The sequence below is a fragment of the Varanus komodoensis genome, unplaced genomic scaffold, assembly GCF_004798865.1.
Source record: "Varanus komodoensis strain SLA01 unplaced genomic scaffold, ASM479886v1 scaffold26, whole genome shotgun sequence".
NCBI classification, from domain to species: domain Eukaryota; kingdom Metazoa; phylum Chordata; class Lepidosauria; order Squamata; family Varanidae; genus Varanus; species Varanus komodoensis.
In genome coordinates this window covers 10,495,615-10,523,384 of record NW_025335684.1, presented here as the reverse complement: position 1 = coordinate 10,523,384, position 27,770 = coordinate 10,495,615, and the positions used below count along the sequence as shown (strand labels likewise).

General features: G+C 46.3%; 2 protein-coding genes across 8 annotated transcripts in view; one reads left to right on the top strand and one right to left on the bottom strand.

The window, feature by feature from the left end:
* The window catches only part of SNX29 (sorting nexin 29), a 191,935-nt gene extending 180,042 nt beyond the window's left edge, over positions 1 to 11,893 (bottom strand). For 5 of the 6 annotated variants that reach the window (XM_044433143.1, XM_044433144.1, XM_044433147.1 and 2 more), the window contains exons 1-3: positions 11,884 to 11,893; positions 2,050 to 2,114; positions 57 to 109 (exon numbers count right to left, since the gene is read on the bottom strand). In XM_044433143.1, coding sequence (XP_044289078.1) covers positions 57 to 109; positions 2,050 to 2,114; positions 11,884 to 11,890 — 125 coding nt within the window. In that variant the 5' untranslated portion in view covers positions 11,891 to 11,893. Of the gene's footprint in view, positions 1 to 56; positions 110 to 2,049; positions 2,115 to 11,691; positions 11,710 to 11,883 lie in introns of those variants that run through there. The other variant, XM_044433149.1, reaches the window with a different exon arrangement.
* Positions 11,894 to 18,916: 7,023 nt separating this feature from the next.
* The window catches only part of GSPT1 (G1 to S phase transition 1), a 36,599-nt gene continuing 27,745 nt past the window's right edge, over positions 18,917 to 27,770 (top strand). The window contains exon 1 of one of the 2 annotated variants that reach the window (XM_044433250.1): positions 18,917 to 19,631. In XM_044433250.1, coding sequence (XP_044289185.1) covers positions 19,280 to 19,631 — 352 coding nt within the window. In that variant the 5' untranslated portion in view covers positions 18,917 to 19,279. The remainder of the gene's footprint in view (positions 19,632 to 27,770) is intronic. The other variant, XM_044433249.1, reaches the window with a different exon arrangement.

Here is a 27,770-nt window from a genome sequence, read left to right as displayed (position 1 = left end):
ACCACAAATGCACTTCCCAGGAAAAAGGTGGCTATTAAATAGCATGTCAAACTCACCTGCTATCCGAATCAGAAGCAATCTCTTTCCTTCCTCCAAATCTGATCTGGCACTGTAAAAAAGGAAGAGGAGAAGGCAGAGAAAAGGAGAAATAAGAGAGCAGGTAGACTGACACTAAAAAGTCACCTGAAATGTCGTCCTATCCCCCATATCTGTTGTTGCCACTCACCTCCCCATCCCTCCACCCCAATTCTCTGCACATGGCCACGAGCACCGGAGCTGCAGGTTGCACTTAGAGGTATTCTTGTAATGTCTTTCCACTGCGGCAGCCTGACACACAGAGCAGGGGCTGTCCCCTCCACATCTTCTGCTCGTGCCAGAGGACTCAGAAGAGGGGAGACCAGCCTTGCGTGCTCCAGGACCCCTTAAGCAGCCTGCCCAAGCTGTTCAGAGCAGCCTCTGAAGAGCTGCTCTGCCCACCGCTGCCAAATGCACTGAGCAGAGAGGGGTCTGCTCAGCTGTTCTGGCACTGTCTTTGGCATCCCCTTCTCGGGAAGGTTTGCCTGGCACCACCTTGGTTTTCTTCCGAGCCCTTGGAGAACACCTAGTTAATTAAACTGCCCTAGGCTGTAAGTTGCTCAGTGTTGTTTTAGGCGGCTCTTTCGCAGAATTGCTCAGCCTGTTTTACTGCGATTTTGTCAGCCATTTTAATTACTTATTTTAAATAATTTAAAAGTGTTGATAAATCATGTATGTCTACAGATTCCAAAACAGTGTACAGAAATCATAAAAAGATGCATCTATAAAAGCAATACATGGATCTCTATATGCCTAAGATGGCACACGGGGAAGGCTTGCACAAATAAAGCATGCACTTAAAGAGAAAACTGGTTGGCATGTGTGTGCTCTCCAGGGGAAGTTTACTCCAGACAGTTGAAATGACCTGCTCTGAATAACTGTGGCGACAAGCACAAAATTGTTGTCATTAATATGTCTTTATTTCATTTCTATGCCAGTCCACAGACAAAGCCCTCGGGGGGGGGGATAATTCATTGTTTTGAAAGAGTGCTCTTTATTGTGCGGCCTAATTTTGCACGCTGTCCCAGCTGGCCTTCTACCCACTCCGTCCAAACAGATTAGAACACATGCTTTCTAACTATCTTTATGAAAGATAACCAGCAATGCTGGCTTTATAGCTCAAAGAAGGGTATTGCAGGACTAAATAACGAAAGAAACAAGCCAAGTTCGAACATATTGGCCACTAGATGGAAGAGAGCATAAACTACACCTCCAGGGTGGGTCTTTGTTTTAGAGTCAGTTGCTCAGAGTGTCCACCACTCAGCTGGTCCCCCCTCTTAACCTGATGCGGTACCCTCGACATCAGCTTGCGTACTACATCATCTCACAAAACTTGAAATTGTGTGACTTTCAGCAGCTGTGAAGCTTATCTCTGGGTCTGCCGGCCATGGCCTTTCAGCTGTGGATTCTGACAGCACCTCCTCACCTAAATCAGAATCTGTATTTACAACCTTTGAAGACTCCTTCATAGAAGACGACTCATTCCTAACCCAAGCTGACCCAGAAGCTTTTGCTGTATTGCCCTAATAAAATTAAACTAGAATAAATTTGCAGAAGGCTGAAATATTATTTCGCTTCCCTTCTGCACAGCACCCCCACCCCCCATGAGACAAGAAACCGATCCTGCCCCACCCTAAAGTCCTCCATAGCCAAATAATAACTCAGGTAAGGAACAGTTTCCACTGGCAAGCTAGCAAGGAGATTACTTGCTTTAGTCAAACCTATGCTACCTAGAACCAAAATTGGACAATGCCATTGATAAAATATGTATAAAGGCAAGTACAGTAATTGCATCAGGACATTTTTGCTTACCTGTCTTCAGACTAGAAAAGAATGTGGGACAGACCAAGCAAAATACAGAACCAAGACATACCCACTTGTACAGAACAGTCCCAACGAAGGCAGCTCCAATTACAATTAGCAGTCCTTCCTCCATAGAGGCATCCTTTCCTCCTTCTAGCTCCAATGTCTTACCTGTTTAACTGCATCCAGGAGTCTCTCCAGCAGAAACTGTCTTTTGGCAACATTGTTTTGCAGTCCTAGGAAGCAAGCATGCAAAAACAAGTATGTATTAAATAGATTTATCAGTAACGTACACAGTTCATCTGATATGCCAATGTTCCACTGGAGCCAATCAAGTTCTTTTCATAGTGGGAAGAAAACAACCACACAATATGAACTTGAGAAAATCACGTAGAAGGAAAGAAGTTGCATATACACCCTCACGCCCCTTAAGATCTGTGGGAGAAGCCCTGCTCCAGGAAACCTCTCTAACAGAGGTAAAAACGTCATCAACTCAGAGTAGGGCCTTCTCTGCTGTGGCGCCCAGACTCTGGAATGTACTCCCCAGAGAGGTACGCCTGGCGCCAAGTTTATACTCTTCTCAGTGCCAGGTCAAAACCTTTTTATTTAAACAGTATTTTAAAATTTAACAACTTTTAACCTTCAGTTTGCTTTGTGATTTATTGTTTTGTTCTGTTTCTATTATTTATTAGAAATTGTTGTTTCAATTCTTCTTTTAAATATTGTAAGCCGTCCTGAGATTTTTGTATAATAGGACGGCACACAAAAGCTTTTAATAAATAAATGGGGAATGTTAACCATCACGGCAGTTCAGAAACTCAGATTCGTATAGCCACATGTCTCTCTCTCTCAAATAGCAAACTCAGAAAGTCAAAATGGGGCCAGAGAAATGGCACTGCAGGCTCAAGGAAATCCCAGCTTGTGCAGGAGCACCAAAGAAGCCTTTGCAAGGCCAGCAAAGGGGAGGCAAATCTCCGCGAAAAGAGCAGCCTGCTGAGGAATGAGATGCCTTGGAGTGTTAACGGTCAGCTGGTAAATGAAAAAGGAAATGCTGGAGGGCCGGAAGGTGAATGGATTCGCTTGAGTCTCTTAGGGCACCATTCTATGCCCCCTCCCCACAATATCAGCTGGGGACCACAGGACGACCTGGCTCCCCAGCTCAGAGATCCTGTGGATTCAGAGCCGGGCTCCGAAGACTCAGCCGCAGCCCCGCACAGCAGGCGTGGAAAGGGCCGCTGCTCCAAAGACACTACGGCTGGGCCTCAGAGGAGCAGAAAGGGGGCACACCGGGGGAGGGGGGCCGCCTCTCATGCAAGCTCCTTTCAGCACCACAGCTTCCTTTCCCCCTCCAGGCCTTAGCCTAGAAGGCTGGAAAATGCATCCGGCAAGGCACCGTGAATGAAGGGGGTCATCACCAACGCCATACCTCGCTCTGTGCATTCAAGGTGCAGGTAACTGAACAGCACCCCTGGCGGCTTGCCCTGCCCGAGGAGCCGTGAAGAACCCCAAGCAGGAACGCTGTTACCGGAGGGGCAAACCTAAACTGCAGCATTTTACTGACGGGGTTGGCAAACTGGTGCTCTCCTGATTTTGGGGCCACTGGTCATGATGGCTGATGGGACCCACAGTTAGGGTGGATTTGATCAATTTAAATCACTAGGCAGTAAGAGCAGATTTAAATAATACTTTTCTACATAATCTGCACAGAGGCCTGCCTTACGCGTAGGTAGAGGAGCTTCATTAAAATATTCCCAGACTGGATCACTTTCATGGCCTGCTGCCAGTATAGGGTTTCTCCCACAAGGAAAGAATAAGATAAACCTCGGGCTGTACACAAAAAGATCCAAAGACTGTGGAGTACTCGGCTCAAAAGAGTTCGCTTTCACTGCTTGCTTTCTCTCCTCACACTTAGCTTCTTGTGCAGAGCTGTCCCCATTCCCGACAGTCCTCTATTCATTGGAGTTTTTGAAACTTAGCACTTAAGAGGTAAGAGTTGGTTCTGTGTACAGAGATTTGCAAAGGAACAATGGGATTACGGTCTTTTTCTTAACCCTGCATGTTTATTTTACAGCATTTTTTTGCTGTGAAGAAGAGGCATGTGATCTCTGCGGACACAAATCCACAGTTCTGAAAACCAAGCACCTGTGACAGTATCTTCTAGACAGAAAAAATGTCCAATAATTTTGCAGAAACCTCTGGAAGAGCATGACATTGTGACTTGATTAATGGAATTCATTTTCCAAAAAAATTAAACACTGCATTAATATACAGCCTCATGCTACATAATTAAAAATTAATCCTTATTTCATGATGATTAACCTTTGATTAAACTTGATTTCCAGTTAATATTGGCTACAGTGGGCTGCAGGCAGCAGGGATTCTGTCCAAGTGGGAAGTTTCCACGGAGGCACTGGGGAAAGCACCAAATTTTATCCTCAAACCTTCCCCATTCCCATGTAGTTTAACAAAGCTTTCCCTGGAATCTTCTCCCTGGAAATTTCCACCGACAAAGCAGCATAATCCAACCTTATCGGCCATCTGATAAACAAGAAAGTTGGCCTCCTCGAAGGAAGAATGGCTTTTCTTCAATGTCTCAGTGCTGCACCTGAGATCTTCTGCAGGGTCAGTGGTCATGGCAAATCCCGCACAGAATTACCAGTTCAAGGTCGGACGGCACTGCTGGCTTGGCCTTTGCCAAAAGCAGCATTTTTCTTTAAGACCAGTTCTGTGAAATTCAGTACCAGCTCACAGTCTTGCCATTTTTGCTGGGTCCAAATGAAAACATTAGCGGGGGAAAACAGAGGGAAACAGTCCTCTAACAGACCCATTCAGGCTGCCTGCACTCTTCACCAAAATGCAGTCAAAGCAAATACATGCTAGGATGCTTTCCTTTGCAAGTACAGATATTTGCAAGAAGCCAGAGCTGCAGAAAAGACCAGGAATAGGCGACTCGGATCTTTCCTGAAGTTTTAGACAACTAGCATTCTTCTTAAACACAATGGCCAGAGATTGTAAGAGTTGAAGTCCAAAATATCTGCAAGGCATCAGGTGGTCTCTCCCCGAATAAAAGCATAATGATAACATACTGTGAACCGTTTTAAGATTTATATAATTATTACCATTATAACATTACTGCGATATTCAGGTTTTTCTTTCTCTTGCAAGGAACCTAAGATAGCTTACATAGTCCTTCACCACTCCATTTTATCCTCATAACAACAACCTTATGAGGTAGATGAGGCGGGGAACATGTGAGCAGCAATCAGAAGCCAAATCTCCTCATGGGCCAATGGGAATTAGAACCAAGATATCCTGGGTCCCAGTCCAACATTCCCGGCCCATCCACCAGACTGGCTCTCATTTATTTACTTGTTCATTCTGGAAAAAAAATGAAAAGCGGCACAGCGTTCTCTGAAGCCTGAAAAGAAAAGAAGTCTGTTGGACCAGGCGAAAGGAAGCAGCCTGTTCCGAGAACGCTTCCCAGCCGCTGCCTCTGATCCCAGGGGCCTCATGGAGACCTTGTGACCAGCAGCCCCCAATATCCTGATAAATCCGTCTAATCTCTTTAAAATTCAGCGCAAGGAGTGGCGATCACACATCTTGCAGCAGCAATTTAACGTATATCACTGAGAGCCCGTGTGGTGTGGTGGTTACAAGCACCGGATGGGGATTCACGCAAACTAGGTCCCAGTCCCCTCTCGGCCATGGAGCCAACCGGGTAACTTTGGGCCAGGCATAAGCTCTTGCTCCCACCAGCAGAACCACTCTTGGCAAGCGAAGGTAACATTGAGCTATACGGACTAACAATCTTGCATACTGAATAAGCTGTCTGAGAAGCCTGGTGAGGAGGCCTTCAAGGTTTAACAGGCATTGTAGTGAACACCCACAGTGTCCAGTTAGCATTCTCTGGTCAGCGTCCAACCCAAACAGAGGCTACCTTGGCTGGCCCAGGCCTCTGAGTCATTGTCATCAGTTTTCTATGCTCCTATGGAAGACTACAACTCTCTCTCTCTCACACTCACACACACACACACAGTAACTTTCATCATATTCTCCAGTGTCTGAATTCCCCTGCTCTGCATGCACAGCTGGACCTCACTTAATCATCACGAATTGCAAAGACTTACTCAGCCTTTTCCCACAATCACAATGCTTCTGAGACACGTGGGTTCCAAACCTGGATTCACAGTTCCAACTGATCTCCAGTTTTCCTGCACAAAGCAAACAGGGACAGAGAAGGCAAAGGCACAGGGAGGTCATCTGTGACCTCAAAGCTACTGCCCTGCTAAAGCCCGCATTTCCTATTGTTAACACCAAAATCCAGATTGCTCGGCATTTCCTGTTTCAGTTCCAAGAAAGCTCCAACAACTCAAAGGTAGCTTCAACAGCATCCCACAGCTCAGCTCCTACAGGGATGCAAATTTCCACCACAGCAGCTCATCTCCTTGCATCGCTGGCCCATGCTCCACAGCGAGCAACTGGCAGAATACAGGAGGGCAAATGAGGTTCAGAGGGCACCAGCGCTTTGTCAAAACCTCCTTCGTATTTGTTGCACACACTTGTTGCTCTCTTCAGTGCAGCAGACCCTGCCAGGTGATTCACAACAACATCAACACAGTAAAGACCAAAAGCAACAGAGATAAAACCAGCCATTCAAGCAAATGTTAAGACACGCTATGTAAAAGGAATTGGCCTGGCACCAAGGAAGGAAGGCAGGCAGGCAGTCAGGCAGGCAAATGGTGGCACAGACATGGTGCCAGCCTCCATAGTGGGTGTTTCATAACTAAGGGGCTAGCACTGAAGAGGCCATCTCCTTGGCCACTACCACCTCAGCTCAGACAGAAGGAACACCTGGGAGAGAGCCCTCCATCAATAACACAGGTAGCCTGATGCAGGAACAGAGCTTCTTCGGGTACCCAGGTTATCAAGCCACGCACAGTTCTGAAATTAAGCACCAGTTATTTATATTGTGCGGGGAAAGAGACCAGAAGACAGGTTTGCTTCTTACTCGCTGGAGGAATGCCACAACAGGTTGCACAGGAAGAATCTGAAAAGCTAAATGGAGGGAGACAATCACTTTTGGGAAGCAGGACTTGATTCCCACGGGCATCAGTGGTTCCCTTGCATCAGACGGCAGCCTCCTGACGAGGGTCAGCCTACCTAACAGAAAGGCAAGGGTGACCAGAAGGAGAGGAGCTGCATATGCATGCAAAGGAAAGAACTCGTTGGCTGCATCCTTCCAGGAAGAAAAACAGGAGATACAGAGGAGGGAGGCTGGGGTTTACGTGACCCCTTCCCCTGGACGGGGCCAAAAGGAACTGCTGAAGAGTGATTCTCCCTTCTGGCGGAGGCCATTCTGAGTTCATCGGCAGGGTTGGTCCTCTTTGCACTCATTAGCTGAGTTCACTGCGAAGGGAAGAATTTTGGCAAGGACGGGGATATTAAGGCAAACAGCGCAATGAAAAATTAGGCAATGCCCCTTGTTTCATCACATCCCTTGGGGAGGAGAGGGAATTCAACCTACCCACACAACACTCAATAAATATTTATAGATTCACATGTCTCTTTTGTGGATATTTTTTATTTAAATGTTAGAGCTATGCTGTACAGATGCGGTGCATTTATTTTATTTATCACATTTGTATGCCGCCCCATAGCCAGAGACTCTCTGGGAGGCTCAAAGCTCAACTATTAAAAAATGCAAATAAAAATAGATAACAACTAAAACCATAAAACATAATAGGAGTCAAATAAAATATAAATAAGCATTGTGTGGTAGTCAAGAGGGTAGGATTAGGATTCAGCTGATCTGGGTTCAGTCCCCACACTAGGTAGCTTTAGGTCAGCTGCAGGCTCTCAGCCCAGCCTCCCTCACAGGTTGTTGTTGTGAGGATAAGACTGGGAGGAGGAAAAGAATTATGTAAGACGCCTTGAGTTCCTTGATAGGGAAAAAGGCAGGATGTCAATCTAATAAATAAAGATAACATAGTTTTAACAGCCGCCACTTGTTATTATAGGGATGTTACTGTTTTCTTGCATACCACTTGGGAATCTGATTCAGCAATGGGTGGGAGGAGGGGGGAATCTCTCTGAATATAATTTAATTAAGTCCTGCAGGCTACCCAAAAAAAATGTCTAGAGGGAGCAAAGCCACGCATGTTGACTCCTTGGGGAATGCCAAGAATTGTAACTGCTTTTCCTGCCTAAACTTTCATAGGATTGCACACTAATTCACATTCCATGGAATGGCACTATTTCTATGGGCTTCTTCCTGGAAGCTTAAGCTATTTAGAATGCATCCCGTGGCAATGCCCATAAGCCCCAGCTGTGGAGGTTCATGGGAAGCAGAATGTGCCGCACAGGCACTCACTGCTTCCTTGCTCCTCCCATTCCTCATTGTTTCTAGCCAGCCTCATCTTCAGCCATCTAGTGACAGCACAGAGTTTGCATGCCATGGCTCAATCAAGGGAGGCTGCAGCCAAGGAATCAGAAGATCACCGAGATGTGAAAGGGCAGCAATGAAGGAACTAAAAAAACAAAAACCAATCATCAAGTATAAGGAAATTTCATTGGAGGATAAGGCCAAGATTATCCGCACTGTTATATTCCTGATCATAATGCGTGAGTGTGAAGGCTAGACAGTGACCAAAGCTGCCAGCAAAAGAGCTGGCACTGAAGGAAAGCTCTGTGAGTACCCTGGACCAACTGAAGGATGGGTCCCAGACCAAGTCAAGCCAAAACTGCAGCAGTCAAACCTTGGGCACATCATGAGAGAAGGCAATCATGCTAGGGAAACTTGAAAGCAGAAGAAAAAGAGGAAGACCCATTAGGAGATGGATGGTTTCCATGAAGGAAATCACAGCCTTGAGTTGAGCAGGGCTGTGCAGAAGACGACATTTGGGAAGGTATTCATTCGCAGGAATGTCCTAAGTCAGAGATGAATTGGCAGCACGTAACCAAGAGTAACAGCCTTTCAGAGAGGCGGAGAAGGAAGCCAAAGCGGCTTCAGAATACCTTGTAAACTGGTCTTCTTCCCTTTCCCCCAAACACCGTTTTCCCCCTCTCCGAGGCTGTTCTCCTGACCTCAGAGAGCAGCTGGAGTGGTTCTTTCCACACTGGCTCCAAAAGAGAGGAGAATGTCAACTGGAGCACTAAGTCCTGGGTCCAAGTTCAAACACTACTTCTGAAGTGCAAACGTGAACTATCTTCTGGCCCCACAGAGTACATCTAGGATTACCCCATTACATATCACAGATGTCATAGTATTAACATGGGTGTTTATATATAGCAGGTACATTAAAGGAGAGCCGATGTGATAAGTTAGATTTAATACAGGAAAGCAGGGTGGAGTGGCTATCATAAAGCTGAGAAAAATTCCAGGCCCTGCTGACTCAAGGGCCAAGGTGTTAAATTTTTTTGTCCCGACCAGTGATTATGACTTTGGCAACTACAGTGTCATAAATCCATACTCAATCCAAATACACACATGACTCAGTCCAATCCTATGCATATTTATACAGATGACAAAGTTGTTGTGTGATGTGCACAGAATTTCCAGCTTGAGCTGTTAATAGCTTGCATGGCTAATAAAAGCATCTGAGAACTAAAGAAATATGCAAATACAGATTTCTAACCTATTGAGACCTGGTTATATCAAAATAACTGTGCAGTTTCCGTTCACAATGCTACTATTCATGACTTTTCTGTATTTTATTTTTATCTCACCTTTCTTCCAAAGAACTGGAGTCAGCATAGAGTCCCCACCCTCACCCAATTTCATCACAACCGCCCAGTGAAGTAGCTTTGCTTGAAAGATGGCAAACAGCTCAGGAAAACTCTGAGGCAAATTGGGGGTTTGAAGCCAGCATTCCACTGCTTCACAAAGCACAACAGATTTGTAAGATCAGTTTAATTTCTCCCCAACTTTGTGATTTCAGGCATATGTTTAAATGACAAAACTGTACTTCAGGCACTTCATGAGAATATGAGACTCTCTAGAGAAGGCAAAAATGCTAGTGAAAGTCAAAGGCAGAGAAAGCATTGGAAAACCAAACATGAGATGGATTGATTCCATAAAGAAAGCCACAACCTTGATGTCACACGGCTGCGAAGAAAAGGACATTTTGGCAGGCATTCCTTCATAGGGTTGCTGTAAGTAAAAGGTGACTTGACAGCACATAACAACCGCATATTTGTGTTTTATATTGCTCTCTCACATTGTATGTATTTTGATTATGTATCTGAATGTTAGCTGTCCTGAGAGCCAACTAAACTCATTGAAGTTACATGAACAGCTGCTTTTAGTTATTGCATGTAACTCGATGTTATTGATTTAGTGCTCTGTTTTTATTTATGTATATTGCCCTGAAAGCTTTGGAACAGGGCCACTCCCAAGTTCAATAAAATAAAAATGCTCAAGATAAAAACAAAATAAATATGTATTATCCTTCTCCTCCTCACCAATCTCCCATGTGATTCTATTCTTGGTCCTTGTTCTAAGCCATTTTATGTTGCTGCCTAAGGCAGATAAGGAATAAGAATAGCATAGCTACTAACAAGCCTCTCCCCCATACTTGGACGAGGATGCTGAGAGCAAAGCATTTAGGTGGTTTTTAAGTTATTCCAGCATCAGCTGGATTAACCATCTCTAAATTACCACAAGCTGGAGTGGAGTAAGTGCTATCAGAACTAGTTTGGGGTTCTCCCCCTCCCCATTACTTGGTTTGGGGCAATCCAGGAGTTAAGTGGTTAAGGAAGTCACTGGTATTCCTACACAAACTACAGGGCTTAAAACAATCAACTTCTTAAAAGAAAGACAGCATAAGTCAATACTTCACAATGAAGTGTAAGATTTAAACATTACTTGGTAAAGTAAAAAAACAAAGAGCAGTTATTATTAAATCGCCAGTGATCAAAACTGTCAAACAGTATCTGGACAGCTTTAGCTATCCAACTACAAATGAAAACAAAACTCCACACACTTATATTAAACGCACCAATCTTTGATAGGCGACTTCCTCCATAAACTTATGTCTCAGTAATTCTACTGACAAGTAACTGTTCTCAACTCTCAAATTCACCATCATGGGCTAGAATAACGAAGCCACAAAGGGACCCTGATGTCCAGTCAGCAACAATGGAAGAGGCTGGGAGGAAATGAATAACTCGGCTTTGAGCGATGGAACAATAGCCAGAGCAGACCCATCGCTCCGATGGGGAGGGGAGGCACAAATGGATTAAGCACGGACCAATTGTGCGCAGACTTCGCCTGAATCTCGCTTTCATTTCCAGGCTGTATGGTACAGAAAACAAGAGCCAAGTCTTTGCTATGGCAGATGAAGTGAAAGGCTAAAAGGCGAGGGACCTCTCCACGCATGTGCAAAATGCCCAGTTGCCCCTGTTACCCACAAACAGTAAGCAAACAGCAAGGGTATTCCTGAGCTTATGAAAACTACCCAGTGCCTGATAGCTAAGCCCTATAAAGGTCTGCAAAGGTGTGCCCCCCACCGTGTTGGCCTGCAACTTCCATCACCCCAGGTAATACAGCCAAGATGAGGAATGATGGGATCTGCAGTCCAACAACATCTGTAGTCCAACAAGGGTTACGTGTTTCTCATCCCTGCCTTGATCATGGGGGGGGCGGCGGCAGCAGCAGCAGTGAACCACTGAGCACTCGCAGGATGCCAAAGAATTGACTCCCATCACCCATTATGTGCTAATAAGAGCACAGAATGCCCGAGCATATACAAAGTGCCCAATACCAAACAGCTGAGCCCAGGGAGCTCTGAAGGGCTACCAGACAAACAAAAGCACCTGCAGAGAGGGCCGTGCCAAGCAGCTGAGCCGGGCGATCCGGGCAAGCTAAGGAAGCCGCACCCGCGCCCGCCCTGCCTCTCCAGCGGGAGCGCCTCCTCGCCGGCACATGGGAAAACAAGGGGCTGCGGGGACGCCGCGCGCCGGCGCCTCTCCGGAGCCGCGGCGAAGCGGGACCGGCGCGCCACTTACCGCTCATGGCGCGCCGCTCGCCCCGCCGGCCGCGCCCCGCGGCAGGCAGAGCCCCGGCCCGGCGCCTCCGGCAGCGGCTCCCCGCCTCGCCGCGTCAAAAGCCCCGAGCCGCGCGGACCGGCCCCTTCCGGAAGCGCGCCGCGCCCCGGAAGCAAAACACGCCGGACCCGGAAGGCGCCCTCGAAGTCGGCGCGTTCGCCGAGGCTGCCGCCGCCGATGATGCGCGGGGGGGATGTAAGTGCTTTGCCCCCCCCCCGTTTCGCCCGCGCGCCCTCCGGGGGGAGGCACGTGAAAGGGCCCCGCAGCCGCCCCCGCCCCCCCGCCGTGCCTGTGCGCGCGACAGCCCCCCTCCCGCCCGCGCTTCCCACTGTTGGGTGACCGTGCTTGCAATAGCTTCGCCCCCCTTTCTCCCACCCCCTTCCCGCCACTTGTGGGGGTTTGCAAGTGCTTCAGCGCCGCCTCCAGCGCCAGGGTTTAGTCCGAGCACTGCTTTCCGCTGTTCAAGAATGCTGTCCAGCCCCCCTCTACGCGCGATGGAGGAACACCTCCCAGGCTGTTCTAATGGAAGAATAAACACCTAAACGCTTCCTTTCCCGATTGGATGAAAACCAAGCTTCTGCTGCACGTTTTTCCAACGGTACAAGATGTGTCCAGTTACACATTAGAGTATAATCGACCATGCGGAGTGCACATTAGGCCGTGGAGAGATAACTTCTTCCCACAGCTATGCATGTAGAGTGGGATTGTCTTTTCCTACGGTGCTGTTTCTTCACTCCCGCCATCACTTCTGTGTCATTTACTGCTGTCCAGAGTAGCTCTCCCCCCATCCTGGTGCTCTCCAGTTCCCAGCATCTGCCACCACTGGTTCAGCTGTCTGAGGGTGATGGAAGTTGGACCATGACATTATTAAGATGCCACCAAGTCTGGGAAGGCTGGTTCAGAGGATGGGGAACCCACCACCTTCCAAGTGTTGCTGAACTACAATTCCCGTAGTCCTTGTCAGTTGGCCAAGCTGGGGCTGGTGGGAGTTGCAATCCCAACAGAAAACCCACTGGATCCCCCACCCTTGCTGACAAAGATGGTGATGTGATCTAAGAGAGCCAGTGAAGTATGGTGGTTAGTGAAGCCTTCCCTTAAAATGAACTGCTTCCAGAAGGAGGGTTCCTAGCACTACCAATCCAAAATCCTTGTGAAACTAGTCTGCTTTTTCCCTTTAATGGCTTTGCTTCCAATAATATTATTAAATATTGTCATTTGTATATTGTGCTGAGGGAACAATAGTTGGGTAAGACCTCTTTCAAAAGGTCTCCCTGTGAGAGTGTAAGCTATCTACCTGGCGGGCAAAATGGTGATCTAATGTTTTCAATCTGTGTAAGTATTTTCTATCCATATTAATAAGTATTGGGAAAATGTAAAGGATAATGCTGTGCCTTGCCAAAAAGATTCAAAACTTAAAGCTGACAAGTGTTGTCTGCACTTGGGAAAGTACAGGCAGCCCAGTGCCCCAAGAAACCCTGGAGGATTCTGCCACAAGAGGTACTTTCCATACATACCCACTTCAAAAGTTTTAAAAAATAGTATGCTACAATATTGCAAGTACTGTACATCTGTGCCAAATTACAACTTTGTAGCCCATTGATTTTTTTTTTAGGAGTGTGGAATACAGCTTTTGCCTCAGACCTGCCAAGATTTGGGGGGGGGGGGGTAATAGTTAAGCCATGCCAACATTAAACGACTTTCTGTAGCTCAGGGGACCTTTTGGTGCTCTGGTAGCATCCCCTGGGATACTGCAAGAGAACTGAGGGTGAGAGGGAGAAGGAAGAGGCCTACTGCCCCGATCCTTTCTCAGGCATAGGGGAATTTTAACCAAAGCACATGGTTAAAATTCCCAAGGGGATGAATGTGTTGTGCAAACTAAACAGTTACTGGCTGCAACCTAGGAGACGCCCATTCTTGAATTAGAACTAAGTTGGGGGAGCCATGACTGATAGAATCCAGTTCTCCTCAGATTAACTGGGCATAGGAAAGAGTATGGGACAATGGGAGTTGTAGTCAAGCAGCACCTGAGCTGCATCTTTTCAGTCCCAGAAATAGAGGCTGATGACTCCCTAAAGCCTTCTGTGCTTGAATCTATTTCAAACGATTGTTGCAGGGGTGCAAAACATCCAGCCAGTGGGCCGAATCCAAATGTGGCCCTCAGGTTCTCCAAGTGCCCACTTCACCTTTCCTCAAGCGCCAGCCCTTTGGTGATTCCACAGCTTTTTCTCTGAGAAGAATGCTAGTTTCCCAACAACTGCATTTCATAGAATCATTTGTAATTTCCTGGATGGCAAACCCCCATCTGTGCAATTGCAAGATCTTTCACACTTTTGTATTTTTCCATGTAGTCTCTGTACTGTCATATTACCAAACTCATGTTAAAACATACACCCCATTTTTTTTCTATTTTGTTCTTTAAAAAAAATTCATTTACAAACTGCAAAGAATGGGTGGCTAAAACTGAAATAATTGGTACCATTCTGCAGCAGAAATTGTTTAACCGAACTCCTACACCCTAAATAAACCACTCTGGAAATGGTGGTTCTTAAATTAAGTTTATTCTCTGTGATCATCAAGTGTAGCTAAGTATAGAGACCTTACTGAGAGGGATTAGTTATGGCAGCACAGATAAATTGCCACGTCTACCAGAAACCCCAAACTAAATTGGTTTCACACACACACACAAAACAAATCTGTCTTTGACATAATCATGGACTCAAGAGTGACACCCAGTGACAAAACTGCAAAAATTCTGGTTTTGGAACAAACATTTATATGCCATTTATGAAATGTAAAATCCTATCATACTAAATTAGAAACAGCTTTTTTGATTTATGTTTTTAGGCTATTTTCCCCTCTTACCCCAAAAAACCCAATGCGGAAGTCATAATTTAATTTCCCCAGTGGGCATGGAATTTTGTATTTTGTGTCTGTAATTGAGATAAGCATACTCCAAGCTTGCGTGGTCTACTATAGATATAGATACAAGTATGTATGTACTGCAAGATCCACCCCCCACGGTCAGGTGCAAAGGACACACCTGACACAGAGAATTCTGAGCCTCGGAATTGGCTTTGAGTGCCCTAAACTGAGCTTCTATGCATACCACATTCACCATCCCTCTTTATTTCAACAGTATAATTATGGGGGTGGGGGTCTTTTTGTTGTCTCCACTATTAAAACAATTGGGAAATCGGAAATACTTGATCGAGTGCAAATAATCCAGAGTATCTTGCTCTACTATCTGCTTACCCCAGCTTGTAAAACAGAAACCTTTAATATTTTGCAAGCACTGCCATGGTCATCCTCAACTTTGGGACTCCGTTTTAAGCTGCTTTACTGTAGCCTTCCGCAACTTGGTGCCTCTCAGGAAAATGCAGTGGACAGATCTATACTTATTTACCACAATTTAACCCCACACTTCAGCCACAAAAGGCTTCTGAGCAGCTTACAAGGGTTAATAATAAAGGATGTTCTGCTCTTGGGCTTACAAACTAAAAGACATGGCACAAAAGGAAAAGGAATTGGGAGGGTGAAGGAAAGAAAGCAGAATTCAGGAAACAGGTCTATAGGAGTCGACCGTGAAAGGGTCACAGGCAAGGCAAGGCCATGCCTAGGGATGCCAGCTGGTATGGCTTCATTCAGGGTGGGAAAGCCCATTGACTCGGGCCAAACAACACAATAACCCACGCTCAAGGGTTGAGTATGGGTTGGCACTCAAACTCTGACTTGTTTTTGAAATGTGAGTGGTTGTGTGGTCTGAACCCACAGCTCACAACCCAACAGCAAAATCAGGGGTTCCCCCCATGGGTTGTTTGTGGTTAACAAGCCATGACCTTTTAGTGTGGCTTGATAAGCCACATTTCAACCACAACCCACAGTTCAACAACTGCCCACACTCCACTTACCCCCAAGCCCTGAGTGTGGGTTATCGAATTGTCTGAACCGTGTATCTAATTCTGGTGGCTGGGCAAGCTTGCTTAGCAGCTTTGCTGGATGCGATGCAAAGCCCTTCCGACCTATGGAAAGGCAAGGCCATTCACCAGTAGTAAATAAGGCTGAAATGCTTCCCAGGCAGCTAGCCAGTACTTAATCAGGTAAGAGACAGAAGAGATGCTCCAGTGAACCAGAGACAGGAACAGCGGTGGAAGCTGGCATGTGTGGCTAGACATCAAGCCAATCAGCTTGGCTCACACAGGTTTTGTTCCAGTAATTGTGATTGTGCAGAGCTGTGTGAAAGCTGAGGATGCAATACAGTCAGGCAATATGTTGAACCCAGGGGCAGAACATGGAACTGCCCGGGCTGCTCCCCAAGCGAAGCATGTTGCCAGACGGTGCCTATTGCAGGAGTGAATGACACGTGCTCTCGCTTTGCTTTTCTGTTAAACCAATAAACGAACATTAGCTGCCGCAGACCAAATATTGGATGGGGCAAATGGTGCTGTAAACAGATGATGTATCATCTGAACGGGATGTAAACATTAATCATGGACCTTGGTTCAGAAGAAATTATTTCTTAAGTTACCATCCGGACTGAGAGCCAAAGCATTGTGGGTCGACTGAAAAGCGTTGTGTTCACACCCTTATAGTGACACTGAAGGTAAAGTCCAGATAAGCTGTAATCAGAGTAGACCTACTGAAATGAATGGACTCCAAGGGGTCATAATGGTATGTTTCCCCATTTATTTCAATGATTCCAAGTAGGACATTGCTTTCTGCATGTTTAATCAACCAGTCTTCCTGACCTTAAGCAGCCTCTGAACCCCTTCCATCTATACTTGACATTTATTCCCATGGAGTTCAGTCCACCTGGCCTGGTATTTTTGCCAGCACCAGGGCACAGGCAGTTCTCAAAGGTTTGAGAGGGCGTCAAAGCTGGGAAGCACCTTGTTGCTTAGGCAAAAGTTCAGCCCAAGTCCAAGCAGCCTCAATGTCCTTCCCATTCAGGAGGTCCAATGGCCAGTCTGGGTGGATGGAGTTTTTCTAGATCCCGAAAGGGATGTTTCACAGTGCAGGTACGTTGAGGTGCTCAGCAGTGTGCCTGGCACCTCTCTTGGTGCCCACCACACTCTCTGCCTTGAGTTATGCGTTAGCCTCCCTCCCCTGCCAGCTACAACGTTATGGCCATGCAGATGTGTCACTTCTTCCTTTGCCTGTTACAATGGGCCATGCAAAGACCACTTCACAAGCATGAAAGACGAGCCCTGCCGGATTACACCAAGTATCCATGTAGTCCACACTGGTCAACCCACTGCTCACAGGAAGCCAACAAGCAGGACAGGAGTGCAACAGCACCCGTGAACCCATGTGCCCCAGCAACTGGAGGACACAAGTATACTGCCTCTGGTAGTGTAGGCAGTGTTTAGCCATCAGGACTACCTTCTCCTCCAAGGATTCGTCACTCCTCTCCTAAAGCCATCCAGCTTGGTGGCCCGCATCACTGCATCTTGTTGAAGCAAATTCCATAAAACGTTTCTGCACTGTCTGGAGAAGTTCTTCCTTTGATCTGTCCTGATCCTTCCACCAACCAGCTTCTGGGATGTCCACTGGGTTCTAATAATGTTTCTGTGTTGGAAAATCCACTGTTGCTAAAACAATCTGGTGCCATTGGCTCATTATCAAGGCTTTCAGACCTGTTGACTTTGCCATGATTACTGATCCATGGTGGCCCTTCAACTGAATGAGAACAACGCATAACAGTTTGAGGTTCATACAATTCTGTCCCACAGTCCAGTCCTTAAATAGTTTCTAGAACAGCTAACAAATCAAGAACAATTAAAAGCAAATGATAAACCTTCCCAAACAGTAAATAGGCATAAATCAGCAGGACAATTATGTACACAGACAGAGCTGGGTAAGGCTGAAAGCCATGTGTTTAAAATGCATCTTTAAAGCCTGGTCAAATGAGTCCTTTGAGGAAAAAGGCAGGATATAAATCGAAATAAATAAATGAAACAGGTTTTCCTCCGGCACCAAATAAGAGTCAGTGTGGCTGTAGATACAGTCTTGCAGTACTTTAAGGTCTAAGAAATTTATGGCCTAAGTAATAGTGTACAAACACTAATGACACAATAAATTAGCCTTCAGGTGCCACGAGACTCTGAATTTTTGACTGCAACACAGACTAAGGATGCAATCCTATGTATTCTTGACAGCATCCAACCCCACTGCTCAAACTCCAGTTCTTAAGCCTTGCTCCCCTCATATGTTGTGCCAGCCAACATAGCGCAGTGTTTAGAGGGCTGCGCTGGGAATCATGAGCTCCGATTTCCAGTCCCCACTCAGCCATGGAGCTCACTGAATGCCTTTGGGCCAGTCCTTGACTCAGGCTAATGACCTTGTAGGGCTGTTGTGAGGATCAAGCAGGAGTATGGGGAAAGCCAGTGAAGTGCAATGTTTAGAGCATTACACTGGACCTCGGGAGATCAGGTTTCAGGCTCCAATCTACCTGACAGGGTTGTTGTGAGATTAAAAGGAGAGGAGGAGGAGAGTTACATAAGTTGCCTTGCAGCAAGCCGCGCTGTCACTCAGCCACGTGTTATCCTGTGCCATCTGTCAGCCTCTTGGCAGCTAATCAGGGCCTCGACTGGAAGGCCTTTATCACTCCTCCCCTCCTTGCCAATAGCGCTGACTTGTCCTTTCACGCGAATAAACCGGCCCATCCCACTCTCCTTTCACGACACGCACCAACGGAGCTCAGCGCCGGCTTTCCTAGACTCCACACTGCATTTCCCATCTCCTTGTAAAAGCAGCCGCGGTCCACGACCGGCCTACTGGCGCGCACTGCCTGCTGGGATTTGTAGTTTCTTGTCCACGAAAAGGAAAGGAAAGCGCTACACGGCAGAGGATGGTCGAAGAGCGAGCTTGCGAAGGCTCGAGGAACGCCTGCGCAATGGCTTCTGGGAGTTGTTGTTTTTGCGTAGGCTCGAGGGCGATCAGGCGGGGAAGAGAGCGGGAGAGGAGGAGCTGCACTTCCCAGGTTTCCCGTCAGCGAGCCGACGCTCTGGCGCGCGCCTTCTCGGGAGTTGTAGTCCTCACCTGTAGAGGCAGCCCGCGCTGAGCAAGGGCACGTTAGGCGAGCAGAGAACTACCAAGATGGAGCCGAGCCGCTGAGTCTGCGGGGAAAGGGAAGAGGCGTACGGCAGCTCGAGGAGGCCATACTGCGTCGGGCGGTGGGGCGCACGCGGAGTGGTTGGAGCGAGTGCTGAGTCGGGGTCGCCCCGCGGCTGCTGCGTTCCGGGCCGCGCCGAGCCCGCTGCGCCCCCGCCCGCATCTTACGCCCCTTCCCTCTTCCCCCGCCTGAACGCCGGGAGCCGCTTCGGAGGCGCAGAGGCTTGTGGGGGGGTGGGAACACAAAATGGAGGCGAACGGCAGCGGGAGCAGCAGCGACTCGGCTCCCGACTGCTGGGACCAGGCGGACATCGAGCCGGGCAGCGGCCCTGCCGGCTCCGGAGCTTCCGCGGCGGCCTCCGCCACCGCCCCCGAGGACGCGACGAGCCCGGCCCAGCTCGACGCCGACGAGCAGCTGCTGGGCGCGGCCTTCAGCCGGCACCTCAACGTCAACGCCAAGCCCTTCGTGCCCAATGTCCACGCCGCCGAGTTCGTGCCGGCCTTCCTGAGGGGGAGCCCCGCGGGCCCGGCTTCCGCGCCGGGCCTGGCGCCGCCGTCTTCGCCGCCGCCGGGCCTGCCTCCCCCAACGCTGCCTCACGGTAACCGCGGAGGAAGCGGGAGGCGCTCTGCGGGAACACTCCTGGTGCTGCGGGCGGAGAGGGGGTCGCGCGGGGGCATTCGCGGGGTGGGGGGGCCTCAGGGGGGTGGCGGTCGCTTCAGCCCCGTGGGGGGAAGAGGAGGAGAGGCCTTGCAGGAGTTTCGAGTTGGGGAGTTTTTTCCGGCGTGGGTGGAAGAGGCAAGGCACTTGGATAAGTCTTGCGGTGCAATCCCGTCTGTATCTTCTCAGAAGTGAGTCCTCCGGAGCCCCAGGTGAGTTTACGGGCGATCGTGGCTTTAGCCTGGAAAGGAGGTGTGCGGTGCGGGAGACACTGCTGTGGCTTGTTCGTGGTTAAAGCCTGAAATTGCTCTTTTTGGTCATCATTTAAATCCGCTAAGCACGTGAGGAAACAGCGTGGAGGACCTTCGAAACGCTCCTGGGGGTGTATGCATTGTCCTTGCCCCCCAGCAGTTCATACTTCCTGCAACCCTGCAAGGTAGTTTAGAAAAGCTGTGACGCCCTGCCTGAGGTCACCCAGCAGTAGAAATGCCTGAGCACCCTTGTGTGCCCCCGAGTCTTCCATTCAGGCCGATTCTGAGGAGCAAACCCACTTTTCGTCAGGCAGCACCCTCTCGTTCTTTTGTACTACATTTCCCATGATCCCCACCCAGCATGATAGGCATGTCAGTTCGATATCTACCGTGCTTGTTAGGATGGGGAGTGGTGGGGCATTTGGGCCGCCAACAAGATTAAAGGGATTCTACAGGCAGTGGTGTCTGAACTTGTGAGTTTGAGGGAGAGAGCCAGTAATGGGGGGGGGGGGGTTGCGGTAGGGAGACTTGAGAATGGCTTGAGAGGAAGGAGAGACGAGGAGAGATGGGCGAGGCTGCGTGGGCATTGTTTGAAGGGGATTCAGCCGAGAGATGGGGATTTTGGGGAGACCTGGTTCAGAAGAGTGGATGCATGTGCTGAGCATGCTTCTGAGCAGGGACTTAAGAGGAGCGCTGTGGAGCCGTGCAGGCGGCACTGGGGCAGGCAGACATGAGTGACTCTGGGTACCTTGGTGTGGCTGTGATGCTAGGTAGCTCTGTTGAGGGACGTCATTTGCTTAAGGTGGCAGAGGAGGGGAAAAAGTCTTTCCTGGTACGAAAAGAGTTTCTGTGAAAAGTCCTCATAAAGACTTGCTGGGTGTCTTCCTGTTCCTAAGCCACATATTAGACAGATTTGTCTTGCTACCTTTTATCTTGTACTTCTGCTGTGAAAGAGAATAGTGGCTCTTCCCTCTCTCTCTCAATTACTTTGTGAAGTAAGTTAGACTGGGAAATAGCAACTCACCTAAAGTTGCATTGAACTAAACAGGAATTTAGACACATTTCTCCTCCTCAGGTTCAGCATACTGATACCACTTGGGATTTCTTCCAAGTGAGATGCAAGTCTTTACAGGTAATGTGAAAAATGAGTCACAGTAGAACAGTTGTGTAAATCAAACAAAGGGAGAAAAGTAGTAGAGTTGACCACTTGCATAAATTTGTGAATAGACGGATTTTTTTTAAATGGTTAACTATATTGCAAAGGTGGTTTTCCTTGTGTGGGGAGTTGGCAGAAAAGCAGACTGGAAGGAACTGTTTCAGAATGTTTGTAGAACGTTTTGAGGAAGCTTTTGAGGAATCTGCGATGCGTTAGCCACTTGGTAGTAAAACCCTTACAAAGTTACTGGGCTTCCGACATTACACTTGGGCATCTTTTTTGCTTGGTGATGCATGGCATTTGATTTAACTTAGAATAATTAGTATCAGATTTTTGTTGCCATTTCTTATAGGTGGACTCAACTTGTGCATACTTCAAATGCTAGAAAATATGCTTACTTGAATCTTAGCGTTTCCTACAGTGAGTGCTTGAGACAGTGGGGCCGTTCACACAGAGCAGTGACTTTCCGGGGCAGATTGTGGGTTGAGTAACCCACAGTTTGTTTGGAAGTGACTTGTTCTTGGAATGCTTCCAGTTTGTGGCAACAACCTGTGAACATTTTATGTGGTACTGTCATGTCCAAACCTGGACACTTTGAGTTGACCTGAGAAGAAATCATTAATCCATGATTTGCTGTTGTTAGATACATACCAGGTCTGGGTTGTGGAGGAGGAGGTGGGATGTCTCTTTCAAGGTCATGAGGGGAATCCTGAACAATGCTACCAAATGCTTTAAGAATATTGGAACAGTGAATGGTAAGACTTGATATACTTACTTGGACCAGCTCAAGATTTGAGATTTGCAATACAATATGATAAGCCCCCCTTAGCGCAAATTACCTTTTTAACTCTTTCTTCTGTTATTCAACACACATCCTATCTTTCCTTTAGAAAGTTCAGAATAGCTTACATAAGGCTGTAAAATTCCCATAGTGTAGTGTGAGACCTGCTTAAGCTTACGGTGTTATCTGATCTTAAACAGTTTCCTTTTACTCCAGTTTGAATTACACTTAGGTTTTTGCTGCATGTGTTTCATAAATCTATACCAAATCAGGAACAAAATCTGAGTGTTCTAGTTAAAGCATTTGAAGTGGAATCCTCAGCACATACATGTAAATTCTGTTTGTCTCTCTCTCAGAAAGTAAGATAATTCAAGGGACATACTCCTAAACAGGTCAGGTTTCCTAAATAACCCCCTCCCTTGCTGACCGGAGCAATTAAGAGTAAGAATTGTTTTTGAGCTGAGAAGATTTTATTAGCAGGGAGGTAGCCTTTTTTTCCTTCAGATGGCATTTTTTGTGGAAGTGACTAATAGAATTCTGTGTAAGGCTAGTAAAAAGGTTTTGTGACTTGTAACTTCTGTACAGGCAGCCAAGTTACAAGCATCCGCATTACAAAAAACTCACTTATGAACTGCCATAAAGCCTCTTAATTAAAAAAAAAACCTACAGAAAAATATCACTGTAGAAAGAGGGGGGGCAAAAGGGGAGAGACGGAAGGCCTTCAAAGCATCACCATAGAGAGAGGGAGGAAGTGAAAGGGACTGCCTTCCTGGGCTGCCCTTCCAGAGAGGGACTTCTCTTCAGCATTTCCTTGCTGCAAAAAGAAGGTACAGGTGAGTTTGGGCAGTGGGTGGGGAGGCCTAGAGATATTCAGTTTTTCCACTTTCACAGGGGGTCTGTGCCTCTAACTCCATGAATATAGAGGGCTGGTTGTACATGACGTGACTTACATACAAATTCAACATAATGACAGTTTCCACCTTGCAAATGTTACGGTTCTGGAAATCCATGACAACACATTGCAGGCTTAACATCTGTATTCTTCTGTATCATATTTTAGCCTCACTGCCCGATTTACTCTAATGGGGGTTTCCTATAATTGTGTGGGTACTTTTGTAATAGATAGCTGAAGCTTGGCTTATGTGTATTGGGTCCAAGCCATGCTAACTACAAGAAATGTCTCAAAAAGAGTACTTCCCAAGAAGTCTATTTCATTATCAGGTAGTGTCATACAGCCAAGCTACTCCTCTGATAGAATGTAGGGGTGTGAGACTTGACATATAACATTTCATAAATTGAAAGAAGGATTTGTAGTAGTAGACAGATGGTAGCATGCATTTAAGAGAATGACGAGGCATTGGAATTTTCCCTTTCGACTTTAACAACCCTTGTATGAAGGAAGGGCCTCTGGCAGTCTGGAATGTATCTGGATACAGAACACAAGCTATATTTGCTTGTTGAATATCGCGCATGCACAGCGGGGTGCGTACACAGGGCACACATCATATATGTTCTCTATCATGGCTGCTAAATATTTTAAAAAACTTACAATATTCCATATCAGTATGTTGCTAGAATACAGTAACACGTTTTATATAACATTGTAAATGTTGTAATCTAAAGCCAAATACATCACCTAACTTATTGGAGCATATTAAATTTCCTACATCTGTGTCTTCACTTAAAAATTACAGGTTTTGAATCTCAGTCTTGTACTCAGCTCTGCTCTTCTATGTGCTGGTATTTCTTAATGCCACTTGCTTCAGGTTTTTCCAGCACAGGTCAGGGAGTGTTGCAACTTATTGAACCTGGAAAACTTTGATAAGTTCACCCAAAGTAAATGACTGCAAAGACCTGTCTCTTCTGCATTCCAGGGATAGTACCCACTGTGTGAAATAGCTTGAGAATACCATGAGGTTGGAAATAGCTGTAGAGCAAAGGTCTTAAAATCAGAAGCAGGTCTCCTTAGGCAAAAATGGTCAATTGCTAGAAGAGGCCCTAGCTTCTGCCAAATATCCATTCTGTAACTATTTGGAGGGAGTATCAGTTCCCAGTCAATAAGGCAATACTGAATGTGAGTGATGCTCCAACTCCACTTGGAGGCCTTATTGATTCAACAGTACAATATGCTATTATCAAAACTTTTATAACTTTTTTGCTTCAAGCGATCTTGAAGCATCAAGCTTTTTTTTCACATCTAGCTCTTTTACTAAAAGCAGGACAACATTCATTGGGTATTGGCCAGACGGAGCTGTAACAAGCTCCTTGGGTGAGCCTCTACCTCTGTCCTTGCTCCTTTTTTCTAATCTGTGCGCCTACCTCCCAAATATCCACTCATTCCAAAAGAGGTTTGTTTCATCTCAGTTGGAGAGGCGCAAACTATTTTATTTTTAGGCTTAAAAAGCCTTACTTGACAAAGGCCGAGTGCCCCATCTAGTATGTTGCTGAGTTTGCACTCTGCCAACTCTGCTGGCTCTGTCATCTTTGCTGATATTTAGCTCTCTATTCTGAAGTCTGTACAGAGATAGTGGAGAATGATGATTCAGAAGTCCACTATGTTTAGCTGGTCTCTGCCCTGAGGAGCTCTCAGTCCAAATACACACAACAATGGTTTGTGTGGGAAGTACTAAATTGCATGATAAGCTTAAAGGACTGGAATGCCCTGGATGTTTTGATGTTAGGGCTTTTGAGGGTAGGGTCTACTGCACCAGAAGCAAGCACATGATGAATCCAGGCCGGGTGAGAGCAACAAATTGTTACTCAACCTGGGCAAGGCGGAGGTGTTGTTTGCCCGGAGCAGTGGTGGTCATCCTGTCCTAGAGGGGTGGCACTGCCCCCAGAGCATCATGTTCATCGTCAGTATGGCTCCATCTTTGTCACTGGAGATAGAAGTAGCCTTTCAAGTTGCTCCTATTGCCGTCGGCTGGTGTACACACCATAGTCCTACCGGCAGAGAGAGAGTCGTGCTTCAGTTAGCAAAGCCATTGGAGTAGTGCAGAGCAGTGCATGTGAGGATGTCTTTTGAAAACACCCCAGAAACCTCGGTGCACAATATGGCTGCAGTGCTGCTAGCAGGCTGGGGTGGGTGACATCATGCTGGTCCGTCCATTTTGGCTGGCTTCCAGTCCACTTTACAGGTGCAACTCAAGATTCTGGCTTTGAACTGTTAAGGTCCTTGACAATTTGGGATCAGGGTACCTGAAAAACTAACTCCATATGTACTACCTGATAGCTTGGGTCTCCTTCAGAGGCTTCTGAGATCTTTACAGGGTCATCTGACAGAAATAAAAATAAAATACCTGGCTACGTTGAGCACCATTTTACAGGTCAGATACCTGTAAATTGAATAATGTCCAACAAGCTTTTCACTCAACCCCCCTAGTTCATCCTAAATCCAATAAACTTGCTTGGACTTAAAGTGATGTTTTTACATTAGCATTGGGAAGTTGATTTAGCTGCAGACTTTATCGACAGGAAGCCAGTAATTTTTTACTGGCTATGGCTTGGATTGAAAACAGCTGATGAGTGTGCCCACTCGAGGCTCTCTACTGGAAGTTGTTTCTGCTGTGAGTGCTGAAGAAGTACTCTGAAATGCTTCAGAGCGTTTCCCATGGTGCTGCGTGGGCAGAACCCCTCAGCACAAGGTAACTGGGGATTCATCTTTGGCTTGGAGAGAATTCTGGTCATGGGTTTCTCGTCCCACCTTGCTTGCATTCATAGCTCATTTGAACAGGAAGACTGGATGTGGCGAGGAGTTTCTGCTCAACAGAACAAGACAGAGTGTCTCACTTTATTCCACTCCACTCCCATATGTCTGTGGGTATTTAAATATTCAGCATTCTGTCTTTGTCTTCTCCAGAACCTGATTGAATGATTCACTTTAATTATTGCTTATTATTTACTGAGAGGAGTGTTCGGAGAGAAAAGAAAAGGGTTGTGACTGCAGTAGGCAAGTTAAATTGTTTGGTGTTACATATAGTAATGTGTGAAACATTTGCTAGAGTAGTTTAGAAGTAAAGTATCTTGGAAGAACTGTAGAGATCCAGGAAGATACAGAACATTTCACTAATGTTTTGGATTCTCAAAAGTTTGCATACAGCAAATAAGTTTTATTTGAACTGGTACCCAGCATTGGTATTTGTAGGCATATCTGAAATGAATGCGCTTTCCATCCTCTCTGAATAATGACACCATGCCCCCTGTGTCTGAGACTAAGGGGAAAGCCATAGGTTCTGTCAAGTTTTGAGCATGAAAAGTAATATATTACAGAACACTGTATTTAAAATCAAGGTTAGCATGTGGTCTAAAATTTCTTGCTATTCCTTTTCTTCCCAGGTTTGCTGTTCTGGCTTTTATTTGTTATCACTGGAATTGAAAGAGTGTTTGTTTCTGCTTTTGTTATCACTGGAATCTAAACAGGTTGCAGTTGCTTAGAAAGTTGGGTTTTGTTCTAACCATTTTGCATGGCTCTAAGGAATTAGACCATTACCAAGTTCTGGTTCTGATATCTTATATTAAAAGATTTGTTAGTAATAATAACAATAATTTCAAACAATTGCTATGATTCACTGAAAAAGTCCTGTGGCTGTGCTGTTCATGCATGATTGCTAATTAAACATGTTAAGGCCCTCCCACTTTGATAATCTCTTGTTCTGTTTACCACCTCCTTTAATTGTCACAGAAAGCTAATAATGTGACTAACTGCTCTTTGAACTTCTCAGGAACCAAATCCAGACTGTCCAGTTCTCTTGCATGAGCTATAATCATGGTATCTCTGCCATGATTTTCCATAATTTTTAAATTAAGCATAACAAACCTTGTAGTTGGGAAGCCATTTCAAAACATCATTTGAAGTAATATAACTAAGAAGTTTGAACTGTTGAAAGTTGGAGCACAGTTTTTTGAGTACATTTCTAATCCATAGGAAAATGTTCAATCCTGTTGTATTAGGCATGATCCAGAGTTGTGTAGAGCCACATACCGTTGATTATTTAGTACTTTGAATGATGTACAGTGTTCCTACTGAGTACAAGATGTGTTTATCCAGCATTCATCAGCTGTGTAGAACAAAATGACAGTTTTTCTCATCTATTACTGACAATACTTAAGCAGATATGTTCTTAGAAAAGGTCTTGGGGTTCCAGATATGTCCTGGCAAGTGTTCAACTACACCCATCTGTGTCTTGGTAAAAATGGTGCTGCTCAAATTTAAATTTTGTTATTGCTGTGCTTTCATTTTCCCAGGTAGGTTTAAAATAGACAGCTTCACACAGCCATATGAGAAGTTGATGTTAGTATAGTAATATTGGTGTGTGTGAGATACCTTGTAAAGGGCATAAGTCCCTTCCTAAAGGGGCTTACGATCTATTATTTAGTACACAGAATTGGGGAGGAGGATCAGAGTTAGAATGCGATTATATTTCAGCTCTTGGCACTTGACTTAGTTATAGTACAGGGAAAGCAACCTAATGCAGTCTCACAAAAAGCAAGGAAGAAGGCAACTCCAGCCAGCAGAGTTGATGGCAAAGGATTATGAGATTCATAGTCTGTAACATCTGTAGTATTGCCTACCCCTGTAATAGCAGTCAGGCCATGCTTGGTTTCCTGTTCTTGGCTGAGAGGGGAAATAGCATACCTTCCAAATAAGTCAGCAAAGTTACCAGAGCACACTTGCATGTTATTTATTTATTTCCGATTTATATCCTGCCTTTTTCCTACAAAGGGCTCAAGGCAGCTTACATCATCTCTCCTCCTCCATCTTTTCCCCACAACAACAACCCTGTGAGGTAGGTTAGGCTGAGAGTCTGTGACTGGCCCAAAGTCACCCAGTTGGCTCCATGGCTGAGCTGGGACTCAGAGGATCTGGGTTCTAGTCCCTGCTCAGCCATGGAG